We start from the raw sequence: 24,887 nt of genomic DNA on the forward strand, positions 1-24,887 counted from the left end.
CAAGATGATATTTTGATATTATTACATTATCTTACAATACAACTGTTGCATGGAATCGTTGCCCAATTTTTAAAGACATGTAATCTCTAAAAGTTTAGACTTTTAGTTTCAATTGTTTTTTTTGTGATAGACTACCTATTTGCATCCACATGTAAGAGATATGTTTTATACCTGGGGGATCGAAATGCAATCATGAAACAAATTTTTTTTATAAAATTTAAAACTTAAAAAATAGTGCATATCCAGCAGATATATTAACACTCGGAAATTTTGAATATTTAAGGTCTATCTTGAATTTTTTATTTTCGTGTCCATACATTTTAGAAATCCAGATCATCGATATTTGAATATCAAAACGACGTCTTCTACTGAGGTGCTCCTTAATTTGATTGTTTAAGGCCTCAGCGTTATATAAAATCTTCCATAGTGAAAAACCTAGTACCTTGTATTCGCACTGCATCCATCCATTGGGCGGAGAGAGAGATGGCATATAACCATCTCTTCCCTGCCTTTAGAGTTCCTCTCAGAGCTTCGTTGACGGGAACTCTTTCTCTCCCTAGGTTTTCAGTTTCAGGATATGGTCATTTTATGGTGTTTACCAAGTTGAGATACTTCTCTTCTGGTTCTAAGATAAGCATGAGCTTGAAAGCTGGGATTGTTGGTCTTCCTAATGTAGGGAAATCTACCCTTTTCAATGCAGTGGTTAGTAGATGAATACCCATGTTCCATTTTATGCATTAGTGCTTTGAATACGTTTGCTTTTGATTTTTCTTAAGGAGCTACGAACCAGTTGGTAATATTTCAACTGGATGATTAATGAATGTCTCTCTCTCTCTCTCTCTCTATATGTGTTAAAGCATGATGTTTTGTACTCACTAATTTTCTTAATAGGAGTTTATCTCTCTCTGTCTAAATCGATTGATTAATTGGTTTTCTTTTTTGAATCTTACTCCTGGATGGTTAGTTATTAGGAAGAATTTATGCAGGTAAAAATTAAAAAATGTGGATAAAAATGGGCAAGAACTGTTAGTCCTTGGTTAGTTGCTCTCCACGGGCCCGGAGTTTATCTGGAACTTCAAAAGAGTTTCTTTCTTTTTATTTTCTTTTCCCCTGTAAGTTTAGTTTAAATCAACTATGTTGAGGGGGTCTCAAGATTTTTTTTCTTTTTATTTTTAAAGGTTGGTTCTTCTATCATGGTGCGTTATTTGGTGAGAAATCCATTGTTGGTGCAAATGAATATGGGTAATCTAGGTAAGAACTATTAGTCATTGTTTACTGAATTTTGGTTGTTGGTTGCTTAGTTATTTGATTTGTAAATATGTTCATTTAATCTTCTTGCAAGTGATACTGCTGATTAATGCAGTGCTTATTTTATATGAACTATGAAGTTGATATGCATTTCCTGAATAACCAGTGATGTTTTCATTATCAGTTGGAATGCTTGTGATAAGGTGTTTGCATAGATAATGTAGTGCTGTTTATTGTTAATTTTATATTGTTGACCAAATTATAAACTCGGCTCGGGCTTGGACTCAGCCCATGCCCTAGCCAAGTAACTCAGGTGAGTCCAGGTGGACTCGTTGAGTGTGGTACGAGCCCAAAAATAAAAAAAAATTCAAAGAAAATGCTAAAAATAAAATCAGTACAAAGGAAAAGAAATTATAAACAGCATTAAATGCCTATAAAAGACAGAAAAATCCTGTGTAGAAGATGGAATTTGGATTAAAAAAAAGAAGTTTATGGCTGGAAATACTTAATTAGTTTATAGCTGGAACACTTCAGAACAATCCAAACAATTGGAAAATAGAAAAATAGAGCATATAATAAAAAAATTCACAATTCATCATCAAACAAATCAAAACCATATATGCACATATTTATCATATAAATATTATACAATGATTTTAAAAAAATGATCAATATATATATTTTTAGGTTTCCAAGTTTGTACCCAGGAATTCTAATTGGCAGGTTGCCAAGTCTGAGTAACTTGGCCGGATCCAAGTTGACTAGGCCAAGTTTTTAAACCTTGTTGTTGAGTGTTATATCATTAGTTTGGTTTTAGGATCACAGTGGCACCCATTGGGAGGGGATGAATTTAGTGACCTCTCTTATTTCTGGCATATCCACATGTTTTGGATCAATGTCCTTTACACCCCCAACTTTGTATATTTGTGTTGCTCTTTTTGATTTAAAACAGTAAATTTTATTGCCATGAAAAAGAAAAAGTCCATTCTTATATATCGAGCAAGTACTCTTTTCTTGCTTGTTTTGGTTATGAGTGGCTAAATGCTCGTGTTTGTCCAATTCTTACCTTTAAAGTTTGAATATTGAAACGAGAAATAAGGAGGAAAGATCTGTTACTTCTTTGAAAAGCTAGCAGATAGAAATACTATAGTACCAGGGTAGATGGTAAATAATTATGAGCAGGTAAAGGGATCTGGGGTATAAAGATTTTGTATAAAACCTTGGTTACAGAAAAAATTACTTACAGCTTCTAATAAGTCTCTGGAGATTTTGGTTTAGATAAGTTTCAGTTATGCAGCTATATGTATGTGATGCAATAAAATCAGTACTGCTGATCACAATTTAATTAGCCACATTCTATGCAGGTGGCTACATATCCAATATCTAGCCTTTTTGAATATTTTATTATTTATTTTGCTTAATGCAAGAATTACGTTTTTGAGCTACCATAGCCCAAACATGTAAACCTGTTTATGAAGTTGCTTCTTCTTCCCATATTTATTGAAGTTGCACCTATTCTAGAGTTTATTGTAAGGGCACTATTCTATGATCTGATGTTTGTGGAAAAAGAAAGTTGATGGGGTGATGACAATCCATTGAAGTGATGAACAGAATAGAGACAGAACTGACCGATATTTTCCAGTTTTCCATCATTGGCCATCATTTAATCAGATGGTCATGAACCTATTGGACTATGGTTAGCATACTTTTCCTTTGTTGGAATCTATGTTTGGTGATTTTGTAATGGTCAAGACTGATATTTTTGTTCACTTCTAATATGGAACCCATTTTTGGTTTTCTTTGAGTCTGGCCAGATTTTTTACTTTGCTTTCCATGAGAAGTCAACATTTGCTTTATCTATGGTTGAATTTTTGTTATATTTGCAGGTTGAAAATGGAAAAGCTCAGGCAGCCAATTTTCCTTTTTGTACAATAGAACCTAATGTGGGCATAGTTGCAGTTCCGGATCCTCGTCTGAATGTGCTTTCTAATCTCAGTAAATCTCAACGTGCAGTTCCAGCATCTATAGAGTTTGTTGACATTGCCGGGCTTGTAAAAGGAGCAAGTCAAGGGGAGGTGACAACCTATTCATCTCGTCTCTCAAAGTAGTGCTATGAAATTGAAGTTTTCTCACTGATTTTTGGGCATGAAGGTTGAGGTGATTTTTAAATTGTTGATTTTATTCGTAGTGAATGTGACAAGCTGCAGTCTCTGTTTCAAATGATTGTCACTATTTCCATTTCTTCTATCTATTCTTTCTTATCCTCACTTGTTAACAATACAATAAACTGCAATCAAATGGGCCATGCAAAAATCACAGTCCATGGCTTATTACCATCCATTCAAATGGACGGTGATAGAGAGGGAGTGGGACCCACCAAAACACATGTTCCAATTGTGGTCCCATTCTCTCCATCACCATGTGTCATTTCAATTGACTGTGACAACCCAGTGGACTAGGGTTTTTTCATTTTCCATTAAGTTCTAGTATCTTTCCCACATTTTATTTCTTTAAAGTGGAAGTAGTAATTTTTTACATGTTAATATGCTTGTATTTTTTTGTCTAAGTTCACATATGATCTAACACATCAGCAAAAGTTATTTTGGTTATAGCACCCATTCTTAATTTATTCTTGTTGTATATAAGCTATATTTAACCTGTGAAGAGGGCTCAATGAATCAAACCCAAAGTTCATTCTGAAAAATTGTTCAATCTGTAAAGTTACCCTACATACCCTTGGACTTTTGGGTTGTGCACCCCAAGAAGAAATAAATAGTTTAGGGGAATTTTCATCACCTAGTGGAACTCCACACACTCATAGTTTATTAAAGTTTACGATGATATTGACACATTCTAGGACATAGACTTCACTTTGAAGAAATGTTTTAGAACTCCAGTGAGTTGACTCAGACTCTCGTTAACATGGGCATGGCAGGTTGTGTTGCTCTCATCCCTCCTAAACTCGAGAGTACATAATTAAAATAAATATTATTGGTATAATTAAGTTCATTTGAAACTGATTTAGTTTTTTATCAAATCAATTGTAAATGACTATACTTATTTTTTTATGCTTTTACAAATCTATATTTTCATATTTTCTTTTTTATATTTTCTCATTTTTCTGACAAAATATGATCTTTAAACAGTTTCTCTCTCTCTTTCTCTCTCTCTCTCTTTTAATTTTTTGAAAAACATTTCTCATCTTTTATTTAAAATTTCTATGGTTTATCATTTTATTTGTTTTAATTTTTAAGGCTTTTCCTTTTTTTTAACTTTTCTTTTTACCATTTTCAAGTTTGCTGTGGATTTTGGTGAGCCAGGTTGATGGCCGAGTTCTAAAACACAGTTTGAAGTGATCACTGAGTATAAATAATTGGATTTATTAGACTTTTGGTTATTTATCTTGAAGTTACAATTATTGGGGCATACTTTTCTGTTCTGATTATATGTGCTCGCTTCACTACCTTTTCCTTCATTTTCTGGTTTCACACTTTCTATTTGTAGCATACACTGGGACAAATCGTATTCTAAAAGATTTTTGTTTCAAAATCTTGTAGTGTGTATTTCATATGCAAGAACATAATTACCTGATATTATCCTTGTTTACTGAATCTCCTTTGGATGCTATGCTTCTGCTTGTTTTCTCTGAACTTGACAAATTGAGTTTCTTGTCATTGTCATTTTTTGGCTTATATAACTGAGGGTGTTGTCTTACCTCTCCGTCCTCCTTTTTGGCATCCCAGGGTTTGGGAAATAAGTTTCTTGCTCACATTCGTGAAGTGGATTCAATCCTTCAGGTATGGAGGATGTAGTTTTCATTTGCATGTGCTTGACACAAGTTTATATTTGCTTTTACACTTCTTAATATGCTTGGATTCGAGTCTCAGTTAGACTTGGCCCATTCTCAACAAGTCATCTTAGATTAGAGCAATTTTCATTAAAAAAAAGAAGTCAAAATCCTATGTGGATGATGAATTTTCCAAGATCTGGCTTTTTCTTTATGAGATAAAACAAGAGAACTGTTTTACTAGGAAGGGTGCAATGCATATGATATACACACCGTCATCTTTTTACAATGGCATATTACGACTCTCTTTTACAAAGAAGTGATTCACAACTCTAATATTTATCTTTGCTATAGTCCTACACTGGCGAAAGTTTTGGCCAATTAAAGTAGATACTTCTAAAAACCTTACGAGTTTAATCTTAATAGTTCATCTAGTAGTTTTTCCCCTCTTTCCTTGTGCTTAAAAACAAAAAAGGAAAACAGTATTCTCTTTCTCTTTCCACGTTACTTGCAGAATCATCTTTTGCATGTTGTTGTGGATTTTTCAGGTTGTACGTTGTTTTGAGGATAATGATATTGTCCATGTCAATGGGAAAGTTGATCCAAGATCAGATATTGATGTTATTAACTTAGAACTGGGATTTTCGGATCTTGACCAGGTATGCAAGTTTCCAACTGTTTTGGCATTTGTGTGGCACTTAGGTACAATTGATTTAGCATGGCATTGAACCTAAGTAATTGACTGCAATATTTTTTCCGTAGTCTGTTGGACTATAGTATACAATCTCTCATTTTATTATTTGAATAAGTTGGGTATTAATAATTATAAAGAGCAAATGAGAGTGGATACAAAAAATAGGCTAACTCAGTTAATGGGTGCTCTGTACAAAAATCCCTAGGGGTCCAAAAAATGCTCTACACCAAATACCAGGACGAAATGTGGGATGCAGGCTTAAAAAAAGCCTACATTCCCCAAGGAGTTGTTGAGACTAGCTCCTGTCCTAGCTAAAGCGTCGGCAGCAGCATTGGCTTCCTTATAAATGTGTCTCCTGTATGTTGCTACAAATATGTGAAATCTCTGCAAAATTGTGGTCTAGCCTTTAAGGGCATGAGGCAGCTCCAGAGGCCCAAGTGATGGTGTTTTTGTAGTCACCCTTGACTATCAAAGATGTATCCCAGTTAGGATCAAATCTACGGAGCCCCTTGAGCAAAGCGACGGCCTTTGCAGTAGTGGAGTCCGTAATGTCGATATGAAAGGAGAAAGAGAGAATAGTAAGGCCTCAGAATTTCAAAAAATGCCACCAATGCTGGAGGGTTCCGGGTTGCCAAGAGAGCAACCATCAAAGTTCAATTTGGTTACCCCATAATTAGGCGGCCTCCACAGTGAAGCACGTGATATCCTTACGGTCCTGAGGTTCAAAATCGCCTCCCAATTATGGTCGAGGTCTGCAAAAGAGTAATTTGTGAAGAGTTTATGGCTGAGGGCCTAGAAAGTTACAAGAGACCACCTTTTTTCGATGAGGATAGGGGTAGGAGATTTCTCCCCTCTGAAAATCCTGCTACTCCTTTCTTACCAAATGGTCCATAGGGTGGCAGCAATGGAAGCCCTCCTAAGGAGCTTCCCTAAATTGCTCCAAGGAATGGGAAGGCAGGTACAGAAAAGATGAGGAATTGATCGAGGGGTTGCCCACAACCAGTTAAAGAGAAGCAGGTCAAACCACATGGCTGATGCAACTTCATAGTTGTAGACACCATTTTAAAACTAACAAATTTTATGATTTTTCTACCTTAGACAACCCTTAGGACCATACTATTCTATAAGATCTTTGAACCATAGAACACCATAATCCATGGTCCCCATCCTGTGATCCAATATCCTGGCAAATCTAGTGGTTTTTAGTAATTATCTATTCTACACCCTTTTCAGTCTATAAAAAAACACTTACTTGCTTCTTTTAGGGTTAGACATGTATGCAAAGGAAATATGAGATCTGAGTGATAGAGAGAGTCCGGGGAAATCTGAGAGGTAGAGAGAGCCCAGAGAAAAAAACCTTGAGAGATAAAGAGTGCCCATAGAGAAACCTTAGGCCATTAAACCCTACCCTGCAACTTTCAAACTTTATATCCAAGATAACCATTCAACCAAATCAAGGCTTGGACAACATTGAAGAGAGACATAGAGGATTGACGGCAAAAATTACAGCTGCGGTCCTGATGCGGGCAAGGCCTCGAAGCCTCGGGTTTGCCGAGCTAACTGGCCCGGCTAGGTATGTTTCTATCCCTTCTCTAGTTCTTTAGTTCATTTCTTATTAGATCTAGGTCTATTTCATCGATTCTACTTCAAAATTTCATGCTTGTGATCAACGCTAGCTCTGTCACTGATATGAGAGCAGATATGCTCATTTCTGAGTAGATCTGACCTTAAATCATAAATCGAATTGTCCCCACACTCTATCACTTTTAAAAACAAGTTTGTGGTTCGGATCTGGTCGATCTTCATTCAAAGATCATTCTGATTTGCATCGTGAACAATTTGGGGTCATGATGCAGATCGGAGAGATCTTCAGAGGAAGATCCTTCGGATCCAAACCACAAACTTGTTTTTAACAATAATAGAGAGTGGGGACAATTCAAATTATGATCTAAGGTCAGATCTGCTCAGAAATGAGCATATCTGCTCTCAGATTAGTAACAGAGTCAACGTTGATCACAAGCACAAAATATTAAAGTAAAATTGATGAAATAGACCTAGATCTAATAAAAAATGAAATAAAGAACTAGAGAAGGGATAAAAACATACCTAATCGGGCCAGTCGGCCTGGCAAACCCGAGGCTTTGAGACCTCATCCGTTTCAAGACTATGACTGTAATTTCCTTTGTGAATCCTCCGTGTCTCTCTTCAATGTTGACCAAGCCTTGGCTTGGTTGAATGGTTATCTTGGATCTAAAGTTGCAGACTAGGGTTTAGTGGCTTAAGGTTTTTTTCTCTGGGCTCTCTCTATCTCTCAAGGTTTTTCTCTTTGGGCTCTCTTAGATTTTCCTGGGCTCTCTCTATCTCTCAGATTTCCCTGGCTTACACATCTAACATTAAAAGAGGCACGTGAATGTTTTTTTATAAACTGAAAAAGGTGTAGAATGGATAATTACTAAAAACTACTAGATTTGCTAGGATGCGGGATCACAGGATGAGCACCATGGTTTACGGTGTTTTATGGCCCATGGATCTTATGGAATAATATGGTTCTGAGGGTTGTGGTAGGAAAATCATGAAATTTTCCATTTTAAAAAAAATGGCATGTTTACAATAGTGAATGAAGAGATGTTGATTTGTCTCTTCGGCCCTTAAACACATAACACATTTGTTAGACAGGGGTGTACATTTACACTGTAGTTGGTCAAGTGTAAGAGCCCTTTCATGAAGGGCAATCTAACTAAAGAATTGAATCTTGGGAGGTATGAAAGAGCACCAAGCCTTAGCCGCAATGGAAGGAGGTTCCAATGCATGGGTGGGTTGCGAGGATATGCTATGATGGAAGGAGGCCATTGAGAAGTCTCCAGAAGGGGTGGGGGACCAAATGATCTTGTCGTTCCCAGAAGGGAGAAGGAACACCGAATGTAACAGGGCCGAGAGTTCCAAGAATTCTATGAGCTCATGGTCAGCAAGAGGTCTCCTAAAATTTGGGTTCCAAGTTCTAGTGGTATGTGGGCTTGTAAAGTTGTCAGCCACCATCGAAAGGGGGTTACGAGGAATGAGGAAGAGGGATGGAAACTGGTCCTTGAGTGGGGTAGAGCCAACCCACATGTCAAACCAAAACATAACCCTATTTCCACTCCTGGGACGATAGTGCACCTGATTGAGGAAACGTTGGCGACAGTGGAGGAGGGACCGCCAGAAGCCCGAGATGTTGGCCCCCGTCCTACACGAGGGAAGCCAAGCGTGATCTTCTCGACAATATTTTCTCTTTATCACCTCTTTCCAAATATGCTTGGGTTGAGTGGCATAACGCCACCACCATTTTACCCATCAAAGCAATATTGTTCGATCTGATGTTGCGAATTCTAAGACCTCCTTGAGCTTTAGGTACACACACCATAGCGCAGGAGATGCGATGGAATTTATGGCCTCCTTCACCCAACCAAATGAAGTCTCTCATGAGCTTTTCCAGCCTAGCAATGACTACTGCTGGCATATGGAAGAGGGACATGAAGAATAAAGGGATATTGGAGAGGATAGCCTTTATGAGAGTCTCTCTTCCAGCTGAGGATAAGAACCTCCCTTTCCAAGCAGCCAGCCGCCTTTCAAATTTGTCAACAGGGCTCCAGTGATGGAGTCTTGGCAGGCCAAGGCAAAGAGGAAGACTCAGGTAAGTGGAAGGGAGTTCTCCAGCAACACACCCCCAACGCCCGGCTAGGATTTGGACAAAGGAATTATCTATGCAAATCCAATCGTCTTTGTTTTCTCCAAGTTAACTCTAAAATTCGTTGCCATCTCAAAACATTGGAGGAAAAGGAGTAGGCAATCAACTTCTTCTTGGGTGGCATTGCAAAATAGAAGAGTTTCGTCAGCATATTGGAAGTGGGAAATGGAGGGGCCGGACCTACTAGTGTGAAAGCTTGTGAGAAGATCCACACGGTACATTCGAAAGATGGACGCACTGAATACCCCAGCCTCTATCACGAGGAAAGGTGACAGGGGGGTCACCTTGGCGGAGCCCTCGCAAAGCCTGAAACTATCCCTTAGGAGTGCCATTATTCAGTACCGAGAACTGGGGTTTGGAGATGCACCCTTGGATCCATTTTCGCCAGACGGCTTCGAAGTTTCATCAAGGATCTCCAGTCAACATGATCATAAGCTTTCTCTCAGTCTAGTTTGATAACCAGATTAGGAGTTTTGGAGATGAAACGAGAATGGATACATTCATGACCTATCAAGGCCCCATCCTGGATCTGGCAGTCCATCATGAAAGCCCCTTGGGTTGGGGAGATGACCCATCCGAGGACCGACTTGAGCTGAGTTGTCAGGACTTTGGAAAGGATCTTGTCGGAGCTGTTAATTAGGCTTATGGACCTGAAATCTTTAATTTTTTTAGCTCTCTCAATTTTGGGAATGAATGCTATGAACATAGCATTCAAAACCTTATGGATGATGGTCCGGGAGTGGAATTCTTCGAAAAAGGCTTTAAGATGTCTCAAAAGGATTTGATAAGGGCAATAGGAACTCCGTCAGGTCTGGGAGCTCGATCAGAGCTGAGGTCCCTAATTACCCCTAGGACCTCGTCCTCAGAAAAGGGTCATTCAAGAGAGGCTGCAATTTCAGGGGTAAGGGATGAGAAAGAGAGGTCCGCCATTTGAGGTCTGGGGCAGGTTGGAGTGGAGAAAAGCTGGGACAAGTATTGGACAAGAGCCTGCTCAATGATGTGTGGTTGTTCTAGGATGCGTTCCCCCACTTTGAGATGTGTGACATAATTCTCCCGCCTGTGACAGTTTGCAATTTTGTGGAAATATGCAGTGTTTTAGGCACCAAGCTTGAGCCATTTAGCCTGGGCTCGCTGAGACCAGTAGATCTCTTCTTTATTGAGGAGAATAAGACACTCATGTTTAGCTTTTGAGCGACACTCCACCTTGGCAGGGGAAAGGGATCTTGATTCTTCAGTGGAGCCCCAATTCTGTATAAACTGCAGAAGGCATCCTTTTGTATGCAAAAGTTGCCCAGTAGTTGGGAGCTCCATGATTTGAAAAAGGTCTTAAGGAGTTGAAGTTTCTTCTGCAATCTGAATCCAGTCACCCATGCACTAAGGTAGAGAAGGATTCCCATTGTGAGCTGCCGAAGGAAGAGAAATTAACCTCTTTGAACCAAGCCATCTCAAAGCAAAATGGTTTGGGCCCTTTAGGGACAGCTTGGGTGTCACGAAGTATGGGCCGATGGTTTGAGGTAGGTTTGGGAAGGACAAAAGGTTGGGTTCCGGGGGAAGAGGTTATCCCAGTCGAGAGAAGTTAAGAATCTATCGAGTATAGAAAGGGTGGGGCTAGATGAGTGGTTGGACCATGTAAATTCAGCCCCTTCCAAAGGGATATTGATGTGGTTCTGGGAGATGAAGTCTGAAAATTGAACCATGGTGTGGGTGATTCTGTCATGGGAATTTCGCTCATGAGACCATCTTGTTACATTAAAGTGACCCCCTAAGCACTAGGTGGGTGAGGCCAAAGAAGCTGCAGATTGTAGTTCTCTCCAGAAAACATCTCTCGCTATCTGAGTTTGGTTCATAGACCACTGTGCACTTCCATAGCAGGGCATCAGAGTTCCAACATAGGGTGACAGTGACTGAAAACTGGCCGATGTGGATGGCCATGAGTGAGTGAATGGTTGGGTCCCAAAGGACCCAGATTCTATCCGATGCACCGAAAGCTTCAAGGGCAGCCCATTGACATGGTCTGAAGCCCCAGATTTACCTAATTAGAGAGAGGGAAGGGGTAGGGAGCTTAGTTTCCACCAAGCCAAGAAGACAGGGTGCAAACTGTGAGGTGAATTGGCGGACATGTTTCTGCTTCTCCAGGTGACCCAAACTCCGGATGTTCTCCAAAAGAATCTTCATCACCGCTAGGTTAGAGAGTTCTCGAGTGCCTCTAGGGTTGCAGCTTTGCCTTTAGCTTTCTTCTTCAACCTGGATTGGCTGAGGCCCTAAACAGTCAAAGTAAGGCGCACCTTCAGATGGTGCCAAAATATGTTGTTTCAGTATCATAAGTCTTTATGATGGCCTGAAAAATTATTTTCATCTCTAATTATAAAATTTAAAGATTTGAAAATGGTGTAGATCAAGTGGATCTATGAACACATGAAAATCTTGAAAATTGACAATCTAGATAATACATTACGCGATGCACTATTTCCAAGACTTAAAATCTATTTTTTCTCATGTCCATGCATCTTGAGGTTGAGATTATCAAATCGAGGGTTTTTTTAGCATTGAAACATCCTCGTCTAGTGAATTTTTGAGGTTCGCCTTGATTTAATTGTTGAGGGCCTCACCCTTATATAAAGTTTTTCCTTTTATTAATAAGTGTGGGTTCACTTTTCTTTAAAAAAAAAGAAAAGTGAAGAAAAGAAAACATTGATGTTAGGATTGAAAAAAACAACCTGGGCTGAGAAAGTGAGAAATTAAGAATAACAAACATTCAGGCTTGTGAAGGGGGGGTATTGAATAGAAGATGGGGCATGAACTCTTGGGATAATCAGAGGGTTGTGGGTCTTTGTAGCCTAGGTGGCAAGAACACTTGGTCTATGTGGGGGGACCTGGAAAGGACATTGTGTAAATGAAAGGAAAACTATATTTTATCGTGATGAAAACTGGGGTGATGCCATAATCCCTTGCATCAGTATACTATAGAACAGAAGATGGGTATGAAGATCTTTTGTTAATTGAAGGGTGGGACTGAGTCAGAGTTGCGGGTGCACTTTGCAAGGAGCAACATTTAGCGGAGTAGTGGTGGTGATCCCATAAAATAACTGACAAGTGATCTAGTTTATGTTTCATACTATTTCACTTTCTTCTTTGAGGCCCTTGATATATTTCCACAAAAATTTTATTGTAATGCTTCTTGCCATTAGTGTTGAGATGTGCCACACCAGTAATCATTAATAGTTTCTCTCTTTTACAAGAGCTGCAGATTGAAAAACGAATCGAAAAGCTTAAAAAGAGCAAGGGAAAAGATTCGCCATCAAAAGTGAAGGTCACGTGTTCATTCCTATAATCTGAGCTCTTAGATTTTGTATTTGTTCGCATTATTAAGTTTCTTCTGAATTTTCACTTTCAGTTTCCCGATGATTCATCTTCTTAAAGGAAAATATAATATTATCAACCATGGAAAAACATTTTCATTGGATCATCATCATTCAATGAAATGATTGAAGGTCATGGGGAGAGAGTTGAACCCATCATTGGGGTCCTGTCCTGCTCTGATGGCTTCCCCTTCTCTCTCCAGCAACAATGGTTTGGAATGGACTATGGGTTCTAGTATATACAGTCCCCCTTCTTAGTATAACTTTTTAGTATTCATTAAACCACAGGAAGATGCAGAGAGATCAGCTCTAGAAAAAATTCAGCAATCACTAATGGAAGGAAAACCAGCACGATCAGTTGTTCTATCTGACTATGAAAAGGAAGCCATAAAACATCTTTGTTTGCTCACCATGAAGCCTGTCATTTACATAGCTAATGTAGCTGAATCTGATATAGGTGACCCTGAGAGCATTCCCCATGTCAGAGAAGTGAAAGACCTTGCTTCTCAGTACCTCTCTGGGGTTGTGGCAATCTCTGCTCAGGTATGATTTAGGAGCCATTTCTTCCAAATGAGAGAGAGAGAGAGAGGGAGAGCTTCTTGTGTGGCTTCCTACATGCATTCATGAAGTTTCCTCATTTACAGGTTCTCTGGTTCCTATTTTAATAGCCTATGAACAATGTACTTGTTGAACGATTTTATGTGTACATGGACTGCTTGTGAATAATTCACTAATTATGTGAATATCATTCCTTGATATCAAATTTTTGCCTCTAATCACAGGTGGAATCCGAGCTTTCTGAACTTCCATTAGAAGAGCGGTACGAATACTTAAAATCTCTAGGGGTTGAGGAAAGTGGCCTTGGGAACCTTATAAGAGCAACATATGACCTTTTGGGTTTGCGGACATACTTCACATCAGGAGAGAAGGTAAAACGTGACTTTTTTATGTATCCTGTGAGTGCAGTGTATGCAGTACTATTATCCAATGGACCATGAAATGATGGAATGCCACTTCACAATGGATCACAATTTCTTTTGACAATGGTGACCCAAGTGTATGATTTTTCATAAACCATTCTATTATGGTCAACTTTCCCCAACTTGAATTCCAATTAATCTCCAGTGATCATATTCACGATCAATTTTTTATTCTGATTTCCTGTGACAATGAATACTTTATTTCTGTTGTTTGTTTCAGGAAACAAAAGCATGGACAATACTTGCAGGTTGGCTTTGTTTTGATTTTTGCCTTTTGAAGTTTTTGTTCTTCTGAAATTCACAAAGCTAGTCAAGCTCCAGGAAAAGATTTCTCTGTTTCCTCAAATTTCATTCTTTCTCACTCTTCATCTTTTCTAGGAATGACTGCTCCACAAGCAGCTGGTGTCATTCATTCTGATTTTGAGAAGGGCTTCATTCGAGCTGAGACTGTAAGAATCCTTGGATCTTCCATTAATTGCTATTACTGCCCAAGCACCCCCCACGGTTCCCCCCCCTCCTCTCTCTCTCTCTCTCACCGTTCCCCCCACGGTCCCCCCCCTCCTCTCTCTCTCTCACAGTTCCCCCCACTGTTCCCCCCCCCCTCCTCTCTCTCTCTCTCTCTCTCTGCCTTGCGTACTTCTATCAATTCCTACCGATTTTAAGAATATGGGTGCGTGCCCAACTGCCGCCCCACCCTCTTGTGTGTGTGGGCTCACACGCATTGTGTACTTGTATCAATCCCTCCCAATTTTGAGAATATGGGTGGAATTCATATCACTTAGATTGCCTTTATAGTTGCTCTAGCGAATTAGCCGTGATCTAGATCAATTAAAAATAATGTATTTGACTTTTATTTTATAGGGAAAATATCCTATTATTCTCTATTTTTAACTTCTATATCTCATTTGACCCAAAAATTGAAAATATTACTTGTAAGCAAAAGAAGTCCATTTTTCTATCTTCCAACCTCTTAAACCCTTTTGACGTGTATTATTGATCTCAACAATTTATGAAATGACTCTATCTCTCTCTCTCTCAAAGCTCCATCTCTCACTAAAACTCTATCTCTCTCAAAACTCCATCTCTCTCTCTCTCACATCATCGTCTCTCTCAAAACTCAAACTCCATCTTTCTCACACATAAGGTGTGTTCGTATTCGAGCTCAAGCTAAACCCTTTGGCTGGTAAACTCATCGAGAAGCGAAGAGAGAGAGAGATGGAGTTTGAATGGTGTATCATTTTAGTGTTTGTTTGGATAAAAAATTTATGGTCAAAAAGGTTCAGGGGGTTGTAAGATAGAAAAGATAGAGCCTTTTGCTAACAAGTAATATTTTCAATTTTTGAGTTTCATGAGATATGGAAGTTAAAAATAGGAGATAAAGAGATATTTTTCTTATTTTATATACTAGCATGTGATGAAATATTTTTTTGCTTTTTTGGATGTATTGAAAAAATTTAATCTTTAATAGGCTTTGGGCTAGGGCCCCTTTGGTCCAATCCCTAGTGGGGCTCGAAGGATACCCAGCTGGGCTTGGGCTAGTCTTGGCCCCTCTTGTTGCCGGCCCCATTTTTTATGATTAGTCGTAATCTACCTTTGGTGCCATACATTTTGGGTTATTTGGTTGCTTCTCTGCTTTTTTTGTAATCTAATTCTTATGAATTTGGTATTCTTTGATCGCTTTCCACAATTTAATCAGGTGGCATATGATGATTTTGTTGTAGCGGGGTCATTGGCGGCTGTAAGGGAAAAGGGACTCGTAAGTACCCTCTTTCCCCACACACATGTGCATGCACACTTTTTCTCAAGAAGTAGATGCTGACGAATCCATGCATGCATGAAAATTCACCTATGTCCACTTCGTGGAGCAGTGATTGAAAAGTCGGGGGCCTGGACTTAGGTGGTTCCCATTGGCAGGCAGATGCGTCCGACCGACTAGGGAATCACCTGGTTTGTCCGAAACCCCAGACTGGGTTGTTCTCTATAGTGAATTGGTTCACTGTAGGGACTCTGGTAACTCCCAGGTTGTCTCCCCAGTCGCAGGCTATTTGATTTATTTCATCATACTTTTTTTTTTATTTTCTGGCAAACCCGGCTGGAATATGCAAGTTGGCTTCGGAATCGGCAAGCCAACTTGGATCTGAGTGCGGACCCGATTCCTGTTATTTAAACACCAGTATTGAATGCCTGGTTTGATCATGCAGTTGAGATCAGAAGGTAAAGATTATGTGGTGCAAGAGGGAGATGTGATGCTTTTCAGATTTAACGTCTGAAAAATGTAGAAAGATTTTTTACCCCGCTCGCTCTCATACACGAGACTGGTGCAAGGTGTTATGGAGCCGATATTTTTGTAGCATATAAATTTTTGTTGGGTGAGATTAAACGTATTTTTTACATTGTAGGAAGAAGAAAAAAAAAAAGGAACTAAAGTAATTTCATACGTTAATTCTTCTTTTTTTTCTCTTTTTTTTTCCTGCAACATTTAGTATAAACTTCAAAATTAAGGATATATTTGGAATGGGACTGTATACTGTGAGACACGTTACCTTTGTTACAAGGTCATTTATATCTCTAGCCATACGATTTCAAATTAGATAACTTGACGAATTTTGCATAAATTTTCTTTGAATTTTAAACCCGGTCGATAATGCACTTGCAATCGACTAATACGATGGATAAAGTGACTTCTTTATACCAAAAAGGAAAGGAAAAAGTTTATATGAGGTTCTTAAAATGTAGAATGAAAAATGTACTTCAAAAATTCATTGAAAAATTGATTGGAAAAAGTTGTTTTAATGTTGAAAGACCCTATATTTCATATGTATGAATATTTAAAAAAAAAAAAAAAAAGCCTAAAAATAATGCATATTGCATCACACTATATTGCAGCACATTATCTAGACCTAGACTGTCTATTTTCAATATTTTTCATATGTTTATAGGTTTACTTGATTTTTAACTATTTTTATGGTTTAAAAATTTATAATCAGATATAAAAAAGATTTTCAGATAATCTTAAAAAAAAAATCATACAAAAGTTATGTTACAACAAAATTTGGAGACAGTCCTTAATTGGATTGTTTAAGGTTGCAATCTTATATAAACCATATCCAAAAATAAATAGTCTCTTTGTATATTTTCTCTATGGGATTGTATAGAATGAGATTATTTACTTTTGGTAGAAAGAAGTCACAATCATTTACAACCAACTACAATTTGATGTGAAATCTAAGAGTTTGGGTGTAGCACAAGTTTAAATTTTTTTTTTTGAATTTTAAGCTTGGTAAATGAAATAAAAGCAGCTTTCTAATTTCACATCTAATTGTCGAGATTAATTGTAACTATTTTGTATCAAAGATAAATAATTTATATTTTTTTAAAAAAATAATAACAATAAATAAAGAAATAAACTAAGAATAGCTCTAAAATTGCCAAAGTTATGGATGCTTGAAGGAGCCTGATGAATTGGTTTTTGTAAATCTCATTCAAAAATTTTAGGACAAATCATGCTAATTTCATATTAAGGACTAAGTTAATTATATGAATTACAGAAATGGGTGAAAATGGGTGAGATTTGTACAAGGTGTCGACCTTTACAATTTTAGTAACCACATCTCAAAATTATGTCAAAAGATGCCATTTTGATGCAAGAGGGTTTTGTATCGATCCAAGTTGTTAAAAGTGCACTTATTTTGGTATTTTTTTACCGCCAATTTTAACTATTTCATTGTCTCTACTCTTTATTACTAAACTTACATTCCATACGTTTTGTCTTAGTTTTAGTCTAATTAATTTAAAAACCTTTAGATTTTAAAACATCCCTCTAAAATTCTCGTTTTGTGGCAACGTCATTTCCAGTCCCTTCAATCAATACAAAAATAATAATAAAGCCTACAATTATTCCAAACCATACCTAACCTTCAATACTGATTCATAACCATCTAAGACTCTTTTGACAACGCTACCAAATATGAAAAATTTTATAAACTCCATCCTATACAAACCAACATTAGTTTAGATAACACCAACATCTAGTCATATTATGGAAGATGAAATTCACATCATTAATTATTCAAAGCGAACACCCGGACAAAAAAAAAAAAAAAACCAAAAGCTATCATCACAAATTAAATTGATCAATCTAACATTTCACAAAATCGCATCAATACAAATTGCTTAAAATAAAAAACAAAAAATATTGATCCTCTTATAATTTTGACATGAAAATGAGATTTTTAAGCTCTCTGATGAGCATGCACCTAGTATGGATGAGCAACATTTGAGCCTTAGTAATGGATGCTTCACTAGGAATCAAGAAGGTGAACATCCATGAACTCATTTAAGGCAATCCCTGTAACGAAGAATTTCCGTTCATCACTGTAAACATCGTAGGTTAGTGGGGCTAGTGTGAAAAATGCACACTTCGTAGCAATATTAGAAGTAAACATTTCCCATCAACCAAAACACTAAGGAAGAAACAAATTCCTTCCAAACTATGAAGAAGAAGATGATGAAGCTGCTGTTCAATAGCCCAAAGATGGAAACATTCATTCTCTCATGTACAAAACAACGAAAAAGTCATTCTCCGGAATACTCAGCAATGAAAATTTCATTTCCTCACATATACCCAACAATGGAATACTGATTTCCCACAAATTGAACAATCAAATATTCATTCTCTTAGATACCCAACAGTCAATATATAATTTCCCTCATATTTCCATTAATGAACTGATAAAATTAAACATCAACAACTAAAATGTGTCATCCAAAACAACGCTTCAAGCAATAATTAACAAAATACAAATATTTATCTCTCATAGCTCTTCAAGCAATAAGTACTAATAAAGCATATTCATCTCTCTCTCTCTCTCTCTCTCTCTCTCTCTCTCTCTCTCTCTCTCTCTCTCTCTCTCTCTCTCTCTCTCTCTCTTTAGCTTCCAAGTAAAGACAGTACTTACCTCAAAAAACTTGAAGCTAGTGGTATTGAGAATGTATATTAAGGCAAAGTCAGAAATAGTTTTAACTCGAATTACAATTCAAAAAACTAAAACTAACACTCGACCAGTGTACCTCTGAGAAAATTCTAATTACTTTCTAAGAAAGGTTATACAGATTAAATGCATAGAGGGTTACACTATAAAGATCTATGCTGGCCCATGTTTCCTTCGTTGCAGGCAAAGTCAATAATAGTTTTGACCACAATAAAAATTCAAGTGAGCTAAAAACTAACACTCAATTGTTGTGTACCTCTAAGGAAAGTCTAATTGTTTTCTAAGCAATTATTTGGAGAGGCAATTGGGGAGAGAGAGTGAAAGGAAAGAGAGTTTCATCTAAGGCAAGCTGACATAAGGCAAAAACAGAAAAGATATATACTGGAGAAAAAGTTTCAGTGAAACTTAAGCAGAAGTTTGGAGCTTGGTTATAGAAGAGAAGAAATGAACATTCAATTGAGCAATGACAGAGAAAGAGGCATATTTGTTCATATCTGGATTTTCTATTGTATTAAATTTAATCAATGTTTTTGTGATTATTTAAATCTGTGCACTAATTGCATCCTAACTTTTTACAAAGTCACCAACACAAATATACCAAGTAACCATGCTGGGCCTAATTAAGACATTTCTCTAACAAGAAACAACTACTTTGTGGTGCACAAATTCAAAGAAAATCTCATAAAACTGTGCCACATTGATAAACATTTCCACCTCAAACACAAAGTGAACAAGAAGAACCAATCAGAAAACAGTCATTAAACACATACATGTTGTATGCAATATATGTAAATCATTCTATTGTACACATGTAAATCATTCTATTGTACACAAAAAGTACTCATATAATAAATGTATTATTAACTATCACAAAGTCTGCTCTAAGTACTACAATTAAAAAGTGGCTGAATTTATATAGGCAAGCACCAAAACAATATATCCAGCAATCATCATGTCCAAATTGAAAGGTTTCTCTCAGAAAATTTACCAAACAACTGGTGTTCGACAAACTGGTTTAAAGAAAACCTCCTGAAACTTTGCTCTGTTACTAAACCCTTCCCCCTTTAAGCACAAAATTCATCATCATCGTCAGGGCCTTTCCCCAACTAATTGGGGTTGCCTACATGAATCCTAGACTGCAATTCTGCTCTATTAGTAAAAACATATTATTTAACCTAAGACCAAATATTTCCTTTCATATTTGAAACAACAATCATGTTTGAAACACACCACCTACTGAAAAAAAAAGTCAAAGAAATTGCAAGTTGTTGGTCTTGGAAACCAAACCTGGATTTTAATTACAAGGATGCTTATGGGGTTTCCTCATTGTGTAAAGAATCATGGATGACTGTTTTGACAAAGGCATGTCGGAGCTTTGGTGTGGTACAGGGAGATTTAAGTACCTCTGCACTCTTTTTGTATGGCTTTTTCAATGGAGATAAAAGTCATTTAGAGAATAATAAGGACATTAATTTTTTTTTTAAAATGCTAACTATTATATTAATAAAATAGTACAAGGGGAGGGAGAGAGAGAGGCTATCCACAGGCGGATAGCAGAGATACAAAGGGGTAGAGAGAGAGGGAGAAGCTAACCACAGGCGAATGGCAGAGATACACAAGGGGTAGAAGAGAGAGACAGAGAGAAGAAGGCGGAATACAAAGGCCTTCTTTTAGAGGGTTACATTTATAGTTTTCTGTCCTTTGTGTTTGCAGCCCTCACCCTGGTTCCTTTACTAAAATACATTTCATTGTCCTCAAAGCCAACAATAATGGTGAAGCTAGGAGAAAGCAAAGAAACAGAGATTCATCTCCCAAAACCCACAAAAATAGCGAGCAAAGCTTACCTTGAGGAATCATCAAAATTTAGTGTTAAGCATCGATTCTGAACTCAACAGGAGCGGCAATAACAACAATAATAATATGAACCGAGAGCACCATGAATTGAAGTCTCAGTTTGGCCCTAATTTCCAATGTCATTCACATTCAACCCAAGCTCTATTTAAAGCCGGACCTACAGATAGAGCGAGTGAGAGAGAAAAGTTCATTTAGAAAGAGATTGGCAGGTCATGGAGAGGAGGGATTTTAGAAAAAAGTGGAGAGAGAGGCCACATTACAGAGAAGGTTTCAAAGAGAGAAGGAGTTTTTAGAGAGCGAGTATAGGTCACTATTGTCTTTCTAAAGTTTTATATTCAAATTTTGGTTCAACATATAAGTTTTTGGTGTGAAACATTAAAATCACCCAAACCACAGTGATTTTTAAATGATACGTAGTTCAAGATCCGATTTTCCTTATATTTTTCATCTGAACCTAAAAATTAACCTCCGAAGGCATTTCTTGAGTGCCACATGGTTCCCAAACCATGCAGTGCTTTATACGTTACATATAGATCTGAGCCATCTATCATCTAATTGAGGCCCAATGATCCATAATCAGTCAACCAAGAGCCTGTACTTGTGTCCTCACCTTCTGCCCCAAAAACTTTGATCCTTTCTCCTAAAACACAAACCACCTTGTCCATTTCAAGCTAATTTAAACCAAAGACATGAAACCCTTTGACAGTAAATATAAGAGCCAAAACTGTAAAACTAGATTGTTTGAGAACCTTGGGCTCCTAAACTTCAAACTAAAATACTTCCCCTTATTCTGTTCGTCTTCACCTTCAGAAACTTCTCTTGATCCTTGACCCTGAATTTTTTCAACTAAAACCAGCTTTCTAAAATCCATGAACCAAGAACTCAAAAACGTTTGCTTCCAATGGCTTCGGGATTTCTGAATATAAGGTTTGATTGCTAAATTCCTTTAAAGCTAAATATCATATAAAGATACATATTACCAGCAGTGAAATAAACGGAAGTAAACAACTAAAATTCCAAATCCGAACCAGATAGCTACCACAAGAGATCTAGAGAATCCAATATTATACAGAACCCAACATTTACAGAACAAAATGCAAAGAAAAACTAGGAAGATAATTTCTTCATCAAAAAGGTTATAAAGGCAATAAAGCTAACTCATTTTATTTGTTGAATATATTGAAACACATACATGCCTCATTACATCCATAACAGAAATAGTCCAACTAACACTTGGTAAAAACACAAATAGCACTTACAACCCCATTATACTTCAGAGAATATCATTTTTTTATACTGAGTAATGCACTATACCATTTGTACCTCCATACATTGCTTATCAATCAACCATGATCCAGTACATCAAAATCTTTCATGAAGCCAGTAGATGATTACATAAGAAGCCAGGAAAACCCTAGAAACCGTACCAATCGCAATGAAGCCAAAAATGGTAGCCAATAGTCAAATTATGCCCTAATTACCCCAGTATCCAGAAAATTCCTACAAACAGAGAAACCATTAACAACCTCTGATAGACCCCACAAACCCCTAAAAAGAAACAGACACCAAGAAAACCATTAAAACATCACCTCAATTCAAAAACACAACAGAGATAGAGATAGATACTGAGAGAAACGGGGACACAAAACTGTACATCACTAGAAGAAACATTCCATGCTTTTCAGAGACAGAGTCAGGCAGAGATTGAGAGTGAGCAATCCACTAAAACACATTGAACTTCAGAAAGACCCTAGAAACAAAACCCTAAAAAACAGAAACCCCAAAACTCGAGGGTTCCCAAAAACCCTAGAAATAGAGAGCGCTAAATAGAGGGAAGAGTCCAATTACAATTCCAAATTCTACTTATCTTTAGCAGAGACTCCATATTTCTCCTGCATCTTGGCAAGGTCATCCTCCTTCTTCTTCTGATCCACCTTCTTGCTCATCTTTGCCTGCTGATAATAGAGAACTATGAGATACCTGTTCGCCACATTGAAACCAGAGAGGTGATCAACAGCCGTCTTCGCATCGTAGATGTCCTCATAAACCACGAACGCCGTCCCCCTCGTATCCTTACTGGTTCCGATCCTGATCTGCCTGATCGCCCCATATTTGCCAAAGATATCATACATCTCCTCGCTCGATATGTTGAAGGGGAGGTTCCTCACGTACAAGACCCTGTTCACCTCTGGGGGAAGCCGTGTGTTGCCCTTCCTCAAGCTGATGGTTGCCATCTCTCTCTCTCTCTACAAGCTCTTCCTCCTTTTCCTTATAATCTCTTTCTCTCTCTACTCCTAGCTCCTGCTTCTGTGAGCTCTCTTCTCCGATGCTTCTCTTCCGCCACTGTTCTCTCTCTCAAGGAACTGTCACGCTTCTTTCTCTCTCTAGATGTGATGCGCGCTGCGCTGGGAAGGCAATCTGAGAATTTCCTTGCTACTTTTTTTAGCGGCATTCCATGCTATCATATCAGAGCGTCTACCCATGTTACAAGGACCCCATAAATAATTTTAGTGTTCAAGGGATTCGACATTATTTTGAATAAGAGGTCTCATTAATGACATTTTTATAATCACTCATTTAAAATTTGATGGACATAACTAATTATACTCTTTTCATATAAAAATAAATAGTTTTTTTTTTATAAATTTTTTTCTTTTTAAGCAGTAGCACCAAGAATTTATGTACATAAAAATAGGTAGAAATATTGAATGTGGTTTTCTATATAAAGAGATAATATATATAAACTAGAAAATATATAAATTAGGGAAAAGTTTATATAAAACCAAAGTTCGAAATAATCAAATTAGAGCCTACCTCAAAAATTTCACTGAAAGAGGTTGTTTTGATGTCTAAATATCTTCAAATCGATCATCTCGACATCAAGATGCATGAACATGAAAAAAAATAGATTTCAAGTTTTAAAAATAATGCATCTTGTAATACATTTTTTTACTGTCAATTTTCAGGATTTTCAAATTTTCACAGATATAAACAATCTACACTTTTTTTGAAGCTTTAAATTTTATAATTAGAGATGAAAATATATTTTAAGGCTATCACAAATATTTTCAATATTGAAAATACAATTCTTGATACTATTTAAAGATGGGCTCTACTTTGATTGTTTAGAGCCTCGGCTTTATGCAAACTGCACCCTATAAAATATGATTATATATTTATGCTACAAGAGAGGTCACATTCATTATTGATCATTAGATTCAAAATTGGGTGGATGATGTGGTGTCATTAGGTACTTCTCGAATATTGTGACCCACTTTAATTCAATGGTTAAAAGCCATTATGACATCTTGTTAATAAATAAATAATTTCTTAACATACAATTCCAACAACTATTAATGATGAGATTGCCTACAAAGAGACTTTTGAGTGCACTTCGCATAGAGCCTAGGCGCTAAACAATCAAAATAAAGCGCATCTTTATATAGTGTCGAGAAATGTGGTTTCAACCGTGGAAATCTTTGTGATAACTTTAAAATATATTTTCATCTTTAATTATAAAATTTAAAGCTTTAAAAATAGTATAGACCGAGCACATTTATAAAATCTTGAAATTACAATCCAAAAATGTGTTACAAGATGCGCTATTTCCAAAACTTGAAATCAATTTTTTGCTCATGTCCATGCATCTTGATGTCGAGATGATCAATTTGAGAATATTTGGCTATCAAAACAACATCTTCCAATGGAATTTTTGAAAGAGGCTTTAAGTTGATTGTTTAGAGCCTGGACTCTATATAAACTTTTTCTTTTACTTTTTGTACCACAATTATTCCTACTCATTCTATGTCAAATTAGATGATTTGAGGTGAGTTACGAAGTTCGAGATTTTTTTTTTTTTTGAGCTGTCTAATCAATGACACTCCTATAACCACTTATTTTGAAATCTAAAGCATAAGAATGATTATGATATTTTTGTACAAAAGGTAAATGATCTCTTTGTTGACAATAATTCTTTGGAGGGAGTATATTTAAAGGAAAAACTTGCACTATGAGTATCCAATTCATGTGATTTAGTTATGTAAGTTTGTGATCAATATAAAGAGATAAATTTAAGAGAGAGATTATGTATTACTGTAAAAAAGAATTACAATCCAAATATGAGGATCAATCCTACATCCCTCTCTCTTGAATTCAAACATGTTTAAACATTGAATAAAAAACATATCCATGTTCACACATTCTTAAGAAAAATCAGCACTCAGTAAGGGATAACAGTTCAATTCAGCAAT

The 24,887-nt window shown here is 37.0% G+C and overlaps 2 protein-coding genes across 14 annotated transcripts; one reads left to right on the plus strand and one right to left on the minus strand.

Annotated features, from left to right (window-relative positions):
• Positions 1–456: 456 nt before the first annotated feature.
• LOC18443021 (GTP-binding protein-like protein) lies at positions 457–16,382 on the plus strand. 13 transcript variants are annotated; one of them, XM_088857488.1, is made up of 12 exons: positions 457–702; positions 1,179–1,251; positions 3,135–3,405; positions 4,992–5,045; positions 5,584–5,694; positions 12,701–12,763; positions 13,101–13,355; positions 13,595–13,741; positions 14,013–14,040; positions 14,171–14,241; positions 15,489–15,548; positions 15,994–16,382. In XM_088857488.1, exons 3-12 carry the CDS (start codon positions 3,394–3,396, stop codon positions 16,060–16,062), a joined length of 870 nt encoding a protein of 289 aa, XP_088713614.1. In that variant the 5' UTR covers positions 457–702; positions 1,179–1,251; positions 3,135–3,393; the 3' UTR covers positions 16,063–16,382. The 13 variants fall into 13 exon arrangements, 11 of the variants coding, with proteins under 11 accessions (XP_088713614.1, XP_088713620.1, XP_088713615.1 ...); XM_088857494.1 differs by having other exon boundaries at positions 3,135–3,323; XM_088857489.1 differs by having other exon boundaries at positions 3,262–3,405.
• Positions 16,383–21,776: 5,394 nt separating this feature from the next.
• LOC18443022 (RNA-binding (RRM/RBD/RNP motifs) family protein) lies at positions 21,777–23,110 on the minus strand. The gene has a single exon (XM_011628273.3). It carries the CDS (start codon positions 22,869–22,871, stop codon positions 22,497–22,499), a length of 375 nt encoding a protein of 124 aa, XP_011626575.1. The 5' UTR covers positions 22,872–23,110; the 3' UTR covers positions 21,777–22,496.
• Positions 23,111–24,887: the final 1,777 nt, after the last annotated feature.

Source organism: Amborella trichopoda, chromosome 2, assembly GCF_054954075.1.
Source record: "Amborella trichopoda isolate Santa Cruz 75 chromosome 2, AtrichopodaSantaCruz75HAP2 v2.0, whole genome shotgun sequence".
Lineage (NCBI taxonomy): Eukaryota > Viridiplantae > Streptophyta > Magnoliopsida > Amborellales > Amborellaceae > Amborella > Amborella trichopoda.

Bases quoted from the DNA above. Each gene is read 5' to 3' on its own strand.
- LOC18443022 (XM_011628273.3), bottom strand. From the start codon at position 22,871: ATGGCAACCATCAGCTTGAGGAAGGGCAACACACGGCTTCCCCCAGAG.
- LOC18443021 (XM_006853227.4), top strand. From the start codon at position 484: ATGGCATATAACCATCTCTTCCCTGCCTTTAGAGTTCCTCTCAGAGCT. The intron at 703-3,134 runs GTTAGTAGATGA...TTATATTTGCAG, and splicing joins CTACCCTTTTCAATGCAGTG to GTTGAAAATGGAAAAGCTCA. The intron at 5,695-12,700 runs GTATGCAAGTTT...CAAGAGCTGCAG, and splicing joins GATTTTCGGATCTTGACCAG to ATTGAAAAACGAATCGAAAA.